The sequence below is a fragment of the Leopardus geoffroyi genome, chromosome D1 (assembly GCF_018350155.1).
Source record: "Leopardus geoffroyi isolate Oge1 chromosome D1, O.geoffroyi_Oge1_pat1.0, whole genome shotgun sequence".
Lineage (NCBI taxonomy): Eukaryota > Metazoa > Chordata > Mammalia > Carnivora > Felidae > Leopardus > Leopardus geoffroyi.
Window position 1 is genome coordinate 88,569,768 of NC_059329.1, and position 16,176 is coordinate 88,585,943.

Below are 16,176 nucleotides of genomic sequence, written 5' to 3' on the forward strand. Positions count from 1 at the left end.
AATGAGGATAACCAAGTGGAATTTCTTGTTGATAAATTCATATTTGGATCAGAGTTGAAGAGTGGAATTGTCACAAGGAAGGTCCAGTGTTTGTGTAGCATTGCTCATCCTCCTCAACGCATAACTGATTAAAGTTCCGTAACTTTGCCGGTACATTTCAGTGTGAGCTTCTTTCTCTGATTCTGCAGACTGACCAGGGTATCAAAAACCTTTCTGTTGAAGACGCAGCACGACTTTCCCAGGAAGATCCTGACTATGGCCTCCGGGACCTTTTCAATGCCATCGCCACAGGCAACTACCCCTCCTGGACTTTTTACATCCAGGTCATGACGTTCAGTGAAGCAGAAACCTTTCCATTTAATCCATTTGATGTCACCAAGGTGAGTCCGTTGACAACCAAATTGTTTTCTTTTTTAAGTCTCTTTGTGTCTAATTTTACAGATTCCAGTCAAGCATTCATAATGATAGAGAAGTCATGTACAAAATGGCAGTGGTGCCTCTTTGGATTTTCCTAATCTGTGCATCACACTTCTAGTTCCTGTTTGCTGAGTTCACTGAGTTCTTCTAGGTGGCTTGATCTATCGTTATTAGCAGGGAATAGCTAATCAAGATTAGCAGATCTTGAAAAGCTGATGTACTTGTGCCCAGGGAAGATGTCAATATTTACCATTAACTGGTGTGAAAGATTTAACCAATGTACTCAGTTGAAGTTCTTTTCATTTTATTGGATTAAAAAAAATCACTATTTTCACTTATTATCGTGGGCTTCATTATATTAGTTTCCTGTAGTTGGTTGTCTGGTAATTGTGAATATGACATTTATTTTTAGGTTTGGCCTCACAGCGACTACCCTCTTATCCCAGTTGGTAAACTGGTTTTAAACCGGAATCCAGTGAATTACTTCGCTGAGGTTGAACAGATGGCATTTGACCCAAGCAACATGCCACCTGGAATTGAGCCCAGCCCTGACAAAATGCTTCAGGTAAACCTGGTGGATTGAGATGTTCAGAGGCAGGAGCACACACATATGCATGCATGGGCACACCCCCCCACACACACACACACAGACACACACACACACACACACACACACTGTGTAATTTGGCCTGACTTTTGTATGAAGAATTAACCAAAACATCACTTAAATTTTCATCTAGGTCCTTAGTTTCCTCAGTTCCTGTGGGTCTGACTGAAGCATTTGTAGATTATAGTATTACAGTATAAAGCAAATTTCATGGTAAAGTCTTTCAGTATGTGAAGACTTTGACATTTAGTCTCTTAGTTTAAAAGAAGTTACATTAGAAAAACCTCAGCTATCCATAGAGTAAAGCACTCTTTGTTCAGTCTGTAATTGATGGGAGGGAATATTATTAATTGATTATAACACCTTGGTCAGTATAACTTTATTCATTTCCTCTTCCATGGTGATGCTTGAATTTTTCCATCTGTAAAAGGAGACAGGAGATGATTTTTATGAACTAAATGTCTGTTGCCACTGACTGAAGGCAGTGGGTTAATTTAACCATTTGTCTCAGTAATGTTCCTACTCATTCACTATTTTTTTTTTAATCACTTTCCATTATGCTCTTTCAAGAGTAGAAAGAGTAGGGGAGCCTGGGTGGCTCATTTGGTTAAGCGTCCGACTCTTGATTTCGACACCTATCATTATCTCTAAGTTCATGGGATTGAACCCAAGGTCAGGCTCTGCCCTGACAGCTCAGAACCTGCTTGGGATTCTCTCTCTCCCTCTCTCTATGCCTCTTCCATCCCCCTGCCCAAAGTAAATAAACATAAAAAAAAGAGTAGAAATAGGGAAAAATATTTTTGGGGGGGGCCAGAAATCAGTAGGAAAATAATTGGTTTAATAATTAGTGAGTAAATCAATCTCTTGTGTTTTTGGACTCTGACCATGATACAGGGGTTAAAGATCATTACCCCAGAACAGACCATAGTGACAGATGGATGCTTCTTATATAAGTGTCCAAGTCCAGTTCAGGAGTCACTGTCCATGGAGACAAGCTAAGGTGCCCTGTATTTTTTTTTAATAGAACCTTGTTTGATTTGACATTAGGAACATTTGGGACTTTTATAGAAAATAAGTTTTTGTTCGTTTTCAGTTCAATTTAACTACTATAAATTGAATACCTCTGTGTGTGGCAAACTGTCCTGGCTGCTATAACAGATATAAAGACTGAAAATAACTATAATATAAAGCAGAAGGCCCCATGAATCAGGAGAAATCTTGTCTGTTAGGAGGATGATGACAGAGTTTTGAGAATGAGCTATCATTTGAGATAGCTTTTGAAGAATGGATAGGATTTCAGTTTTCAACAGAGATGAAATGGGGCAGGAGAGAGACCTGAGTATAGATACAATGGTGAACCGTATTTAAACTGTAAGCAGTCACTTTTTCCTGAAGTAGAAGACGTAGGATTGGGTACATGGAACATACGTCAGAGGGGACTTCAGTGCTTAAGTAGAAGTTTGTACAGTTAGACCTTTTAGGAAAAGAAGGTTTCTTCCGTTTTGAGAAATGTGATCTGTGATCAAGTAGCATCGCTCCAGTTGGTGACAGAACAAGAGAGAAGTGAAGGTTAGGGAGGAGAGAAGAAAGGCCAAGCAGAGTGCAGAGGATAGGCAGAAGTGCCTGTGTTGAAAATGGAAAGGAAAGGAAGCCAAGACAGCATGACCCTGGGCCCTCAACCTCCCTGCCTGGAGTTGGAAGGTGGCTGGACCGTGTGAAGGAGGTTAATGGGATTTGTCAAGGCATGAACTTGGCATGGGTAGAGCCAAGACTGCATAGCCTTGGTATTGAGGAAACAGGGTGAGGAGCAAATGTCATCAAAATTCTTTTCACAATCCGTGTCACCATGGGTCTCTGGGACCACAGTGAGACATGGAGACAGTTAACAACACCGAGTCATACAATTAGAAGAGCACTGAAGCATTGGGTGGAGGCCTAGGCCCAGGGGAAAGGATCACAGATCAAATACATGTTCTCTGCAACAAGAAAAAATAAATGTCTAAGCCATTTCATTGAAACTGTTGGGAAGAGAGTCCTGAGAAAAGATGATAAATGCAAACCATGCAATTATATGGGTGAATTGAATTATATGAATGAATCATATAATTTCTATCAGCATTGTGGTTGTGGCAAACATGTATTTTATATTCAATGTGCTGTCTTTACAGTTTTTTAAAAGTGTGTTTAGAAAGTGAAAGGGCTTTATGTAGTGGGCGCAGTCAAGATATCAGTCCCTAGCCCGGTTTTTCCAGAACTTCTCAAGTCATTGGCTGTGAGTTCTAATGCCTTGGAGCATGTGAGGAGACATGTAGGGAAGAACCGTGATACTTGTTTAGCCACTTGGTGACCAGTGAGGAAAGGTTTAAAGTAGGTAAGTAACGTAATCGGTGTGGGGCCTTAGGCCCATTCTTATGGCGGGAGTGTGTAGGACGATACTGTCGGAGGAGGGGCGGGAAGCGGAGAGCCAGTGAGGAGAACTTTGAAATTACTCCAACGGGAGCTGAGGAGTGTCTGAGGGTGGTAGTGGTTGTATGGTAATGGACGGTGGGTTCAGTTACCTTTCAGCAAGGTCACGTTAATAAATTTTCAAGGGTCATCCAAAGTGGTAAGCCAGATCACCGTGAAAAGGACACAGATTCCAGTTAGTTGCCTACGATGTGATACATCTCTGAGAGTAGGAAGTAATATAAGACAGGACGCTAACTTGTTATTTGAGAAAACAAAGGAGTTCTTACCTAGAACAGGTGTGAAAATCTGGAGTTGTTTCGCTGTGTGACGTGGAAGATTAAGAGCTGTTCAGTTAGGGAGAACTCATTTCGTAAGGGAAGAAACTTTGCTGTCTTCAGGGGATAGTAGGCAGCGTTTTGTGGTAACCCGGTACAGAGTGCTTTGTGCTACAAAGTTGAGAATGAAGTTTATAGACCCTTCTGTTTTGTTTGTTACTGCACAGCACCAATGCCTGTTCCATTTGTAACTGTAGGGCCGCCTTTTTGCCTATCCTGACACCCACCGCCACCGCCTGGGACCCAACTATCTTCAGATACCTGTGAACTGTCCTTTCCGTGCTCGAGTGGCCAACTACCAGCGTGACGGCCCCATGTGCATGGTCGACAATCAGGGTACGCCTAAGACATTCGGATCGCCCAGGGAGGGCAGAGGGCCCTGCTGAGAGGGGAGAGGGCAGGGGAGGCCATGCCAGGCCAGCGGTTTGCCGTGTCCTGCTCTGTGGAGAAGACCCAGGGGACCTTCTCCTCTATGAAGCAAGGAAAGTTTATCTGTATACTTTATCTGATAGGTTTTATTGACAGTTCCCATCTCACATTTTTACTTGCTGTCCATCTGATAGTGAAAGGCAGGGAGGAAAATCCTTCACACACTGGCTGTTGTCGAGTAGCATTCAATTTAGGGGTTAGGTTTTAGGGACTTTACAAAGTAGATAGTTTCTTAAATCGCTAGGACTTAGACTCTTGGAAGTGCAACAGCCAAGAGTTCCTGTTTCTTGTTCCTCTTTGCACTTTGCCGGGGCTGAGGAGGAGCAAATGTAGCTAGAGTTTAGAGGGGATGGGGCAGGTGAGATAAGGGAGACAGAGTAAATCAAGGCATTCTTCCCTTTTCACTAAGGGCATGTAGTTGAATTCATGTAAATCAACTGGTGAGAGGAGACTGTAGTGCATCATTTTGTTTTTTGGAACTAATTTTTCAAATTTATGATTTTTTTCTTTTGACTTCTGTTTTTGGTGCCATGTATCAGCAGCCTCTATTTGTGATAACTTGTTCTAATTAGAGACTGTTTAATTAATGTTTTTTTCCTTTTAATATTTTCTAGCTTAATATAGATTTTAATTTTCTTTTTGTTTTCTATTTAGGACACATTTATTTTAGTAATAGGCTGCTTACATTGATCCCTTTAGAAATTTTACTGATGATTTATATTTATATCTATGGCTATAGATGTCTATATTCAAAGATGACTTTTCTATGATAATAGTAATACATGTGCCCTAAAGAAAATTTAGAAAACATAAGGGAAAGAAGAGAAGGGAGAAGAAAAACGCACTTACAGCCCCAGCCCTCAGAGACCACAACTGTTGCATTTTGCTGTATTTCTTGCTGTATTTTTTTCTGTGACTATTTTTTATATACTTAAGATTATTTTGTTTATATGATTTTGTGCCTTGCATTTGTTATCATCATGACTAAGCCTTTTCTATGTATTTAACAAGTTTATTTACTCACTAACTGATTATATTAGGTGTTTGCAATACTTTTGCTTTCTGAGGTTTATAGGGCTAACGGGGTGTGTTATTACCCAAAGTAATTGTTACTTCCTTGTATCTGTCTTCTGTATTTTTATTCTAAAGTGATTTTTTTTCTTTCATATTCCTCAGTCCTTCTGTTATTGAGACTACCTATATCAGAGAGGTTCATGTAGATTTCAGAACTTCATTAATTGGTACCTGTTTCATGTTTATCATTCTTGTTTACCATTATAGTGGCATATGTATGAAAAAACTACTTAAGGCTACATTTTGACACACCCTTTGCCCAGTTTTAAAAGCCAAGCATTTGGGTTGTGCTCTTGAGTTTTGATGAAAGAGCTTAATTGTTCCCAGTAGTCAAAGACTTGAAGACAACTCCTACTTTGAGTAAAGGTCGGAACTTATTTGGAAATAGAATTTTAAAATTACCCAAATAGGCACATTTCAAAGAGCTGATTCTAAATGCAGAAGACCACTGTAGTGGCTGGTTGTTGGAGCACAACACCTTTGATATAGATGGAGCTCGCCTAGAATGACTTCCAAGGGCTAGTAATTGGGCTCCGTAATAGTATGATGCCTTCCTTCTTCCTACGTGCACTTGGTACCTTGATCAGTGTCATGTACAGGTGCATCTTGATTATTCACTCTAGATAATCTGTTCTGGCAGTGAGCTGGTTAAAGTTCCAAGCTCAGAGTGGTTTGTTCAGAACACTTAATATGTTTCTAGGCCACTCCTATTTAGGCAGCATGTGCTCAGGTAACTCAAGCTTCGGCTAATACCAGTCAAAGCAGGTAGGAAAGTAAATATGCCAAAATGAAAAAGAAAAGCCTTTTCATTTATTCCAGAAGTTGTAAAATAGGTTCTGATTGCATTTTATCCTTATTTTTTCTAGAAGTCTAGATAAATGAGTGCTGACATACCTGAAATACCAAATTTTTTTTGAGAACCCTTTTTTATTCATCTGTGGAGGGAAGCGAAAGTGAAGCTAGAGCTGAATAAAGTCAGAGTCAATAAAGGAAAGAGACTTCGAGAATCTTAAAAACCTTGAAGGAAGGGTGAAGGAGAGCTTTGGAATGGGAAATGGGAAGATGGTGTGTGCTACAGTGGAAGGCACAAAAAAGATCCCCGACACCAGCTCTGCCACTAATTACCACGTGACCATGCGGCAGGCAGTTAACAGCTCAGGGCTCCGTTTATGTGTCTGTAGATTGAAGGAGCAGAGCAACTTTCAGTTGCTCCCAAGAATTCTGTGATTTGGTGTTTGAATTGAGCTCAAGCCCAAATGCAACTCTCAGATTTGAAATGTGTCTTTGGGTCTCTTCTTCTGTGGGGACCAGATCAAACCTGTATGAATATATTCGTACTGGTAAGCACCAGAGGATTTTAAAGGTCAGATCCCTTGAAGTGTTCAAGCAACCTTGAGATCTCTTCAGCAAGACCCAGAGTGGGCCCGCCCATGTGAGAGCATTTGGAAGCTGGCATTGTTCTTTAAGCATCTGAGTCCTGCCTGTAGCTAAACAGAAGACCTTAAAAATAATAGGTACATGGCATGCATATGTATTGTATGTGTATATACGCAGGCATGTGTGTGTATATATGTGTATATGTAATTGCCACTTGAATTATATCTTATCACATTGACTGTTTTCAGACTTACTTCAGTTTTCATCTCCCTAAGTGAATCCGTATGGTTTTTTTTTTTGAAGGTGGTGCTCCAAATTATTACCCCAATAGCTTTAGTGCCCCCCAAGAACAGCGCTGTGCCATCGAACATAGCAGCCGGTGTTCTCCGGATGTGCAGCGCTTCAACAGTGCCAATGAAGACAATGTCACTCAGGTAATGACTCCTTTGTCAGCTGTGAGAGTCATTAGATCAGTTTCTTGTTAGTGTCTGCATATTTCCCCCTCCTAAAGTGTCTAATATGTCTTAAAGTGAATTCATGGAAGACATCCCTAATCATAAATCAGTCCCTTTATTAGATGGAGTTGAAGAGCTGTGTTGCTATGCTCTTTCAGTACAAGGTATGGAGACTCATTTCAGCTCCCCCAAATTTTATTGAAGGGGTTATAGGTGGGGGCCGTTGGGGAAGCAGTGACACATAAGAAGGTAAGAGATGGGCAAATAAGGCAAATAAGTACAACCACATCTAAGAAGATGGGCAGGACAGCCTAGATTTAAGGGGCTGGAACTTGATTCACAATAGCTCTAGGAGCCTCGGTAGCAAAAGTATGCATGTTTCCACCATAGGGCACCCTGTTCATGTTACTCCACTGCTTTCCACCTGTCGTCTTCTGTTTTCTAGAACTAATTTCTTATTCTTACCATGTCCTCCCGAGTTTCTCCTCACCACCTCATAGCTCTGTTCTAACATTTCTCTGACCATGGCCTAACCTTCTTTATGGCTTCTTTCTCCATGTATCACTTTTTTTTTTTTTTTTTTTTTACCATTTTTCACTCTCTCTCTCTCTCTCTCTCTCTCTCTGTCTCTCTCTGTCTCTCAATATTTATATATCAGTTTCTGGAGAGAGGAAGTCTGATTGATTTGACTGATCTTTTCACTTCAGGTTGCATCATTGGCCTTTGGCCAGCCTATGGTTGACTGACCTTGGTCAAGTACCCACCCTCTTTCCAATCCCCTGTAGCTGCCTAAGAGCTGTTCTCTCTGTGGATGCACTGAGACCCTTTGACTTTATAGAGCAGCCTCCTCATTAACGTGCCCAGTACAACTTATACCTCACACAAGAGAAGAATGAAATTAAAGAGTCCAGTTGCCTTAAGAGCTCTGTTTGGGTCGCTGGTGTTAAACTTAGTGTATAAACTTAGAATAGGACCTATATCTAGTTTCTCAGTTTATAAATGTGGGTTCCAAGTAAAAGATACTGAAATACATGAATTTATTCACTGTGGAGATACCTTTATTTGAAAGGCACATGTGTATACATAGATATGTGTATATAATAAAGAAATTATAGTAGGATATAAACCACATTTAGATGAAGTTAAACACCTTCTAAAAGCCTTTTGTGGTAACTGCATTATTCTTGGTGAGGCAGGTGTTACCAAGTATATTATAATACAATCCCTGCCTCTCAAAGAATTTTGCCTGCATGAGGCCTATTCCAGTGTTAAACTAGCTAATACAATGTCTGCAAAAATTAATTTAGATAGTAAGTGGCTTCTAGAGTGAGAGAATATATTTGCATTTCATCTAACTAAAGACTCATGTCCAGAATATGTAAAGAACTTCTACAGAGCAGTGAGAAAAAGACAAATGAATAGAAAATGGGCAAAGACTTGAATAGGTACTTCACAAAAGAGGATATGCAAATGACTGAAAAACATACGAAAGGTGGTTTATCTCAGTAGTCATCAGGGATATGTAAAATGAAACCACAAAGAGATAGCACTACATATGCTCCAGGATGTCTAGAATTAAAACGACTGCCCATTCCAAGTGTTAAGAGAACGAGAAACAACTCTAACTCTCCTGTGAGTGTAAATTAGTCCAGCTGTTTCAGAGAACTGTGTATCAGGATCCATTAAAGCTAAACACGTGTGGGTCTTTTCACCTAGTAAAGTACACTCTTGTGTGGGAACCCAATAGAAATGTGTACATATGAGCACCTGAAGAAACGTACAGGACTGTTCATGTTACCAAATGTTCAACAAGAGCTTGGATAAGCACATTTGGCAAAACACAGTTAAAATATTAGAAGGCGGGGCACCCGGGTGACTCAGTCAGTTGAGCATCTGACTTTGGCTCAGGTCATGATCTCACGGTTCGTGGGTTCAAACACTGTGTCAAGCTCTGTATTAACAGCTCGGAGCCTGGAGCCTGCTTCACATTCTGTCTCCCTTTCTCTCTGCCCCTCTCCTGCTTGCACTCTGTCTCTCTTTCTCTCTCAAAAATAAACATTAAAAAATTCAAAATATATAAATAAAATATTAGCAGTCAAAAGAACTGCCTTTAGGGAGGCAGTTGGAGGGGAAAGAAAGTGACTGGGAAAAGGGACTACAAGTGGGCAGATTTCTGAGTGTGAATGATCTGGGTGGTAGTTACATAGTGTGTTCACTTACAAATCATTGAACCTCACACTTATGGTTGGTGCCCTCTACTATAGGCGTATTATACTCCAATTAATAAGCTTACTAAAGAAAAAAAATCATTCTCTCACTTTGTATAGACTAGTAAAAATACCAGTTTTTTGGGGGCACCTGGGTGGCTCAGTTGGTTAAGCGTCTGATTTTGGCTCAGGTTATGATCTCGTGGTTCACGAGTTTGAGCCCCATGTTGGGCTCTGTGCTGACAGCTCATAGCCTGGAGCTGGCTTTGGATTCTGTGTCTCTCTCTCTCTCTGCCCCTCCCCTGCTCATGCTATGTCTCTCTTTCTCTCTCAAAGATGAATAAACATTAAAAAAAAATGTTTAAAAAAATGTTTAAAGGGAATTTGGTCAAAGGTCTGTGGTTAAAGTGTTGCAGCTGATAAAGCTGTTCAGAATCCTTATCTGGCTAATAAATTAGAACAGCCGTCCCATGTGTGGAGTCCGTGCCACCTGTAGTGAGCAACTGTAGATGGTGGTTGCAAGCCAGGTGTAAGAACATGCAGATCACAGCACCCTGGAGACTTGTTCAGTTTGACTTCCAAGTCCCAGCCTGCCTTTGACCTGAGTGGTGTGAATGCTGAAGCCAGGCTTAGATGGTAAGGGTTACATACTGTTTACATTGCAGTTGTCTTGTCCGCATGATGAGATAGGGGTGCTGTTCATCTCTGTTTGTACATGTACCTTTTAAAAAACTTCTTGGAGCTAGACCAGCCAGATCCTAGGCAAACAAGTTTTTTGTATGGTTTTTATTCAGTGGTGTATTGATAAATATTAGCAGTTGTGTGCGGGGCGGGCAGGGGAAACCCTGGTTTATAGTGCTTGTCAATTTTCTTGATGAAGATATTCCCTGGAGCTGATTTTAAGCTAGCAACATGATGTCACTGAATCTGTGGCATTGGGATATGGTGTTCAGTATTTCCACTGTAGAGATACAGCAGACACAAATAACCTCAGGAGCATAGGTTACATGTATTAATTGGGAAATCATACATTTTGGGAGTTTATTATTTTTTTAAATTTTTTTTTAATGTTTATTTTTGAGAGAAAGAGAGAGAGAGAGACAGAGTGCAAGGAGGGGAGGAGCAGAGAGAGAGGGAGACACAGAATTGGAAGCAGGCTCCCAGCTCTGAGCTGTCAGCAAGAGCCCAGTGCGGGGCTTGAACCCATAAACCGTGGGATCGTGACCTGAGCCGAAGTCGGACATTCAACCGACTGAGCCACCCAGGAACCCAGGAGTTTATTATCTTTGTTTGTAATATAGTTTATTTAATTGTAAGTTTATGTAATTGAATTTTTAATAACGGCTATGGTGAACAGGTCACAAAATTTGTAAAAAGATGACAATATGCCCTCATGAGCAAGCGGGCTCCAGCACACTACTGAAATTGCAGGACCAAATTCCTTTCAGTTTGATGGTGATTGATGGGACACAGGATGCCTTACTTCTACTCATCACACATAGACATGCTAGATTTAAAATTTTTTTAAAAAGTAGTTGAGCTGACAAACAAAATTAAATCTCTAGGAATAACAACAGTGTGTGAACATTGAAGGTATATATATTACGGTGTGTAACCAGACCCTATTTATGACTTAAGGGGGGTAGGAGCTTAGGCTTCAGGCTCCTTGCGTTGCAGAGAGCTAGAATTGGGCTCTTGACATGGTGAGAGCCAGGAACCGCCAGGAACAAACTATCCACTGACTGAGGTTGCAGCTTGTGGCATGTGGGCCCTAGATTTCCTGAGAAATTGGGGGTCCCACTCTTCTGCTCCTTTCCTCTCAGGTGAGGTCTCTGTATTCTTGTTCCACTTAGAACCATAAAGAAGCCCTGAAGTGAGAGACAGTGGGTCAGTGAACCCTGCTAGGCTTCTGCAGAGATGGTGAAAATATCACAAGACACCTTCATAACTTGGATACAGTTGGTTGTGCAGAAAACTCCTGTTGGACATGAGTCACAGGGAAAAATTACAGTACATATAGGGAAATCCATCGCCCTGAGAAATTGCACGTGCAATAGATGGAAAAATCCTGTACATTATAGAAGAATCTAAAAGGGCTTTAAAATAAGCATGTATACAGTATTCAAGGAGATACAGAAAGGAATATGATTTACAAGATAAGAATAGGATGTGAGGAAACAAAAACAAATAGATTTAAGAAAGATCCAAATAGATATTTTTAGGATCAAAAAGTACAATTTTTCAAATAAGAATTTAATGGATATGGGGACTCAGTGGATGATTAAGCAATATGTTAGATATAGCTAAAGAGAGAATTAGTGAATTGAGGGAGAGATCTGAGAAAATCCCCATAATGCAGTACTGTGATTGGACTGTCTTCTTATCAAAAGTCAGATTTTTAAACTTTGGTATCAAACGTAAACTTTGCTCAAATTTTTAAACAATGTTTTTATGGCTTGATATTTGATAACATATTTAGAAAAGCTAGGAACATTTTGACATTTTATGAATTTGATATTTTGGATAATGGGATTTTTTTTAACTTTATAAACATTAATATAAAGTGCATAGAACAGTGCCTGGTACATTAAAGGTACTCAATAAATAAGTATCGGTTGATTGAATGAATGAAATAGTAGAATCAAATCATAGCTATTACCTTTAAATGGTTGATTTCAGAAATGAACAAAGTCCATTAGGGCTCCTATACCAATACTAAGCTCCAATTTTCCATTTTAATCTATTGATACTAATTTTAGAGGTGAGCTCAATAATATAAACAAAATATCATTACTAACATGTATCTTCATAAAAAAATTTTTTTTTTTCATTTTATTTATTTTAGAGAGAGGGAGTGCAGGGAGGGGCAGAGAGAGAGGGAGAGAGAGAATCCCAAGCAGGCTGCACACTCAGTGTGGAGCCCAATGCGGGGCTCGATCCCATGACCCTGAGATCACAACCTGAGCTGAAATCAAGAGTGGGGCGCTCAACTGACTGAGCCACCCAGGCACCCTGTGTCTTCTCCAAGAAAGCTTGGCTTCTGAAAAACTAAGGATATATATTAATGAATTAGAGTTTTTTTCCTCTGTGGTTCTGTGGGAATTGAACAAAGGTTGTATTGTGCTGAGTTTCTATGTGATGACAGCTTGCACACTTTGGACTTGGCAGTGTTAAGGTGTGGTGGGATTCTTAATTGTAGACTGTATGGTTTTCTGTTCATAAGAGATTTACAAACACTGACGAAGAAGGACGTTGTGAAGAAGCAGTTGTGGGCTCTGATCAACTGAATTCTTTCTCTTTTGCTTAAAATAAAACAAAAAAAAAGTGAGGAACTCCGCACAAATGACAATTTTAACTAGAACTTTAAATTATCCTCTATTCTAAAATCGTTTTCATTCTTATGCCAATAAGAAGTCTTACTTTTTCATTTCACAAGTGGCCCATCGGGTGAGTTTTGTTCATGATAAACTGGTTATTTGATTCTCTGCCCTGTGCATTTTCACTGAGCAGGTGCGGACCTTCTATACGAAGGTACTGAATGAAGAGGAGAGGAAACGCCTGTGTGAGAACATTGCTGGCCATCTGAAAGATGCACAACTTTTCATCCAGAAGAAAGCGGTGAGTCACGCTTTGTAAGCCGACGGGTGACATCTGCTGGCCGAAAAGAGTGCAGCTGTGTGAAAGAACCCTTAAAAGGAAGTGTCATTTTTATTGTACTTGAGCTAATTGGACTTCAAAAAAAATCAATACTAATCCCCAGCCAACCTCTGATCCTTTTCTCTGTGTTTTATCTCCAGTGAGTATGGTGTATCCATTGATCCATTAGCTCCTTGTCTAGCGTATAATAATTTAGTTGAGTTCGGGTGAATTCTCTCCTATGCTCTTTATTGACTGCACCCAAATTCTGTTCAAGAGAGTACTGTCCTATATAAAAATGTGGGTCCTGCCACAATTTTTCTTAGACTTTAGAAGGTAAGAGGAGTGCCTGGGTGGTGCAGTTGGTTGAGTGTCTGACTCTTGATCTCGGCTCAGGTCACAATCTCATATTTTGTGAGTTCAAGCCCTGCATCGGGCTCTGCACTGATGGTGTGGAGCCTGCTTGGAACTCTCTCCCTCTGTCTTTCTGCCCCTCCCCCGCTTGTGCACATGTCCACGCTCTCTCTCTCTCTCTCTCTCAAAATAAAAAAATTAACTTAAAAATTTTAAAAAGAAGGTGAGAGATACAGATTGCAACTTTATATCGTGAAGCCTGTCTGGGTGTCATGACACTTAACCCTCCTTCAGAAGCAACTAGAAACTTCCATGCTCTCTGGGGAAAACTGAGCTGCTTCCAAAACTCAGGCTGAACTTCTGAGCGGAGGTGCCGTGGTATTTCTGATGGCAGTTCACTGTGCTACACGGAGCCTTCTCACTTGGCAGTTTTCTGGCCAGCTGCAGGGCTAAGCTTCACATAAATTTAGGCAACCCCAGTTTCCTCGTCTCGTGGTTGCTGCTTTTCTGTTCAAAGGAGCAGCTGGCCGGCAGCTCTCTTGGGATGTGTTCAAAGGCCTGGAGACAGGTACCACCAGCAGGCCGGGCGCTTTCTCTGTAGGCAAAGTTCTGTGTCTTTAACTGTCTTTGACAAGTGAGTGTATGGAAAATAACCCTTTAAATTCCTGAGGCACTATTTAATTATTGCCACCTGCAGCAGAGAGCTGGACAGTTGCTCTGTGAGATAAGGGGGTACGGGTTTTAGCTCCTCTTACTGATGAGAACGAGTGAGGCAGTGTAGAAGTAGCAGAACTGGGCTTGGACCCTTGGCGTTCTTGTCTCACATGCGCCGAAGCCGGGAGGCTTCATGTGGGTCCCCGGTGCCCCACCTCCTGCTGTCTGCTCAGGATCAGCCCCCGGGGAGGAATTCCTGCTTGAAGTATGTGGAGTTGCCCAGCAGGTGCCAGTGTCTTTGTGCACGTCACTTAAAATGCAGGTAGCGTCTGGGCCCATTTCTGTACACGAATCACCAGGACTCGAGCCACTCTGAGGTCAATTCATCACATGTCGTTAGCGCAGCTCACCTCGTATGTGTTTTTCTTATAATGTGCTGTGAGGTAGGCTTAATTATCTCACTCATTTTATGGGGAGTGCACACTGAAGCTCAGAGGAATGACTGACCAAGGTTGCTCAGCCAGTATGGGCCAGGGTTTTCCCCAGACCCCGCCCCAATCTTACCCTGTGTGGGTAGACCCTGTGTGGTTCTACCCTTCCTTTCTTCCCAACGAGTAAACACCGTGAACCGGACGCCGGGGTCTGGCCTGTTAGGGGCTCGGGTAATATTTACATCATTTTCATTTGGTTTCAGGTCAAGAACTTCAGTGATGTCCATTCTGACTATGGCGCCCGCATCCAGGCTCTTTTGGACAAATACAATGCTGAGAAACCAAAGGTGAGCCCAGTGCAGCCTGGAGGTAGAGGAAGGGTATCCTGGATTAGACGAGGCATAGTTTGGTTTCCTTTTACAGTGATTCTTCTCAGGGCCAACTATTAGATTTCCGAAGCTGTCCGGACCCTCATTTGCCACGTAAAGAACTGACTTGCAAAGCCCATACTCTTCATTTTAGCTCTGGACGATATAAGGCAGTTTAGATAAACGAATTCCCAATTGTTATTATTTTAGTGTGAGCACACATTAAAGCAAAGACGAAAACCATGGTGCTGCTGAGGGAGTTAATTAACCTGCTGGTCTTGTTCTTTTCAAACAGAACGCCATTCACACCTTGATGCAGCATGGGTCTCACTTGGCTGCCAGGGAGAAAGCGAATCTGTGAGAGTCGGCGCCCTGGTCCGGCCCCAGGTTGCTCTCCACCTGTGAAGCAGAGCACGGTGTCCACTCTTCGCTGGATAGAGCCTTCTCCTGTGCTAGGTGTGCAAAGGCAAGCTCATGCCTTTAAAATGATAATCCAGGTTTCTATAGCAAGTAATGCAGCAATGGCTTTTAATGCTGTTTCCCTAGAAGGAAGTGAGGGTTAGGGCTTAACCGGTCATATTAAAGAAAATGTATTTGCTTTGACATTTGGATTATTCACTTAAGATGACTGGAATGAAAGTTTCTAACAGAAAGATGATTTTATTTGATAAAAAAAAAATCTTGCTGAAGTTAGTATGTTTACATATCATCTCATGGCCTTATTAAATAAAAATATGTCTGTGATTATATAAGAAGAAAACATAATCTGCTCAGAAATTTTAATTTTTCTCAGTTCCCTATAGAAAAAACACATTTAATGCATTGATGTTTTTTGACAATAACTTCAGTGACATCATGGCTTAATGCTTATTCCTGCTTGGAACTGCTCAGCCTTTTTTAAACTTGGGATTACACTTATGCTAATATAGCATTCATTTTACAACAGACTGATTTGTAATTGTTACATTTTTACAATAAAATAATCTGTACATAAGAATAGAAGAATGGTATTTTATTTCTTTAGGCTCGTTCTGGAATTTGGACTCTTAATCCAAGTATCATGTGTTATCAGATGCTTACCCTTAAAATTGAAAATAAACCAATGTCACAAGGATGCTATTGCTATTTGTTTAAACCAGTAGCCTTCTGAGACACTGGGGACCAGGACTTTTTTTTTCTCTAGGGAAAATAGCAAATTTCCTCAAATTTGAAAATTGCCGAGATCTCTTGTCCATTAGCTCATTTGCTTATCTTTTCTTTCTTTTTTTCTTTGACTCGTCTTTGCCTGTCATACCGAAAATCAAGTAGAGTGCTTTGAAGTACTCAGTGAAAACCTGTTTTCTTTGAAAACCCTTATTCCCTTCATCTCTGATCTTGAAAATCA

The 16,176-nt window shown here is 40.9% G+C and overlaps 1 protein-coding gene across 1 annotated transcript in view; it reads left to right on the forward strand.

Annotated features, from left to right (window-relative positions):
• CAT (catalase) overlaps positions 1 to 15,906 on the forward strand; it is a 36,168-nt gene extending 20,262 nt beyond the window's left edge. The window contains exons 7-13 of the mRNA XM_045484923.1: positions 189 to 380; positions 830 to 982; positions 4,005 to 4,143; positions 6,991 to 7,121; positions 12,860 to 12,967; positions 14,688 to 14,771; positions 15,088 to 15,906. Coding sequence (XP_045340879.1) covers positions 189 to 380; positions 830 to 982; positions 4,005 to 4,143; positions 6,991 to 7,121; positions 12,860 to 12,967; positions 14,688 to 14,771; positions 15,088 to 15,153 — 873 coding nt within the window. The 3' untranslated portion in view covers positions 15,154 to 15,906. The remainder of the gene's footprint in view (positions 1 to 188; positions 381 to 829; positions 983 to 4,004; positions 4,144 to 6,990; positions 7,122 to 12,859; positions 12,968 to 14,687; positions 14,772 to 15,087) is intronic.
• Positions 15,907 to 16,176: the final 270 nt, after the last annotated feature.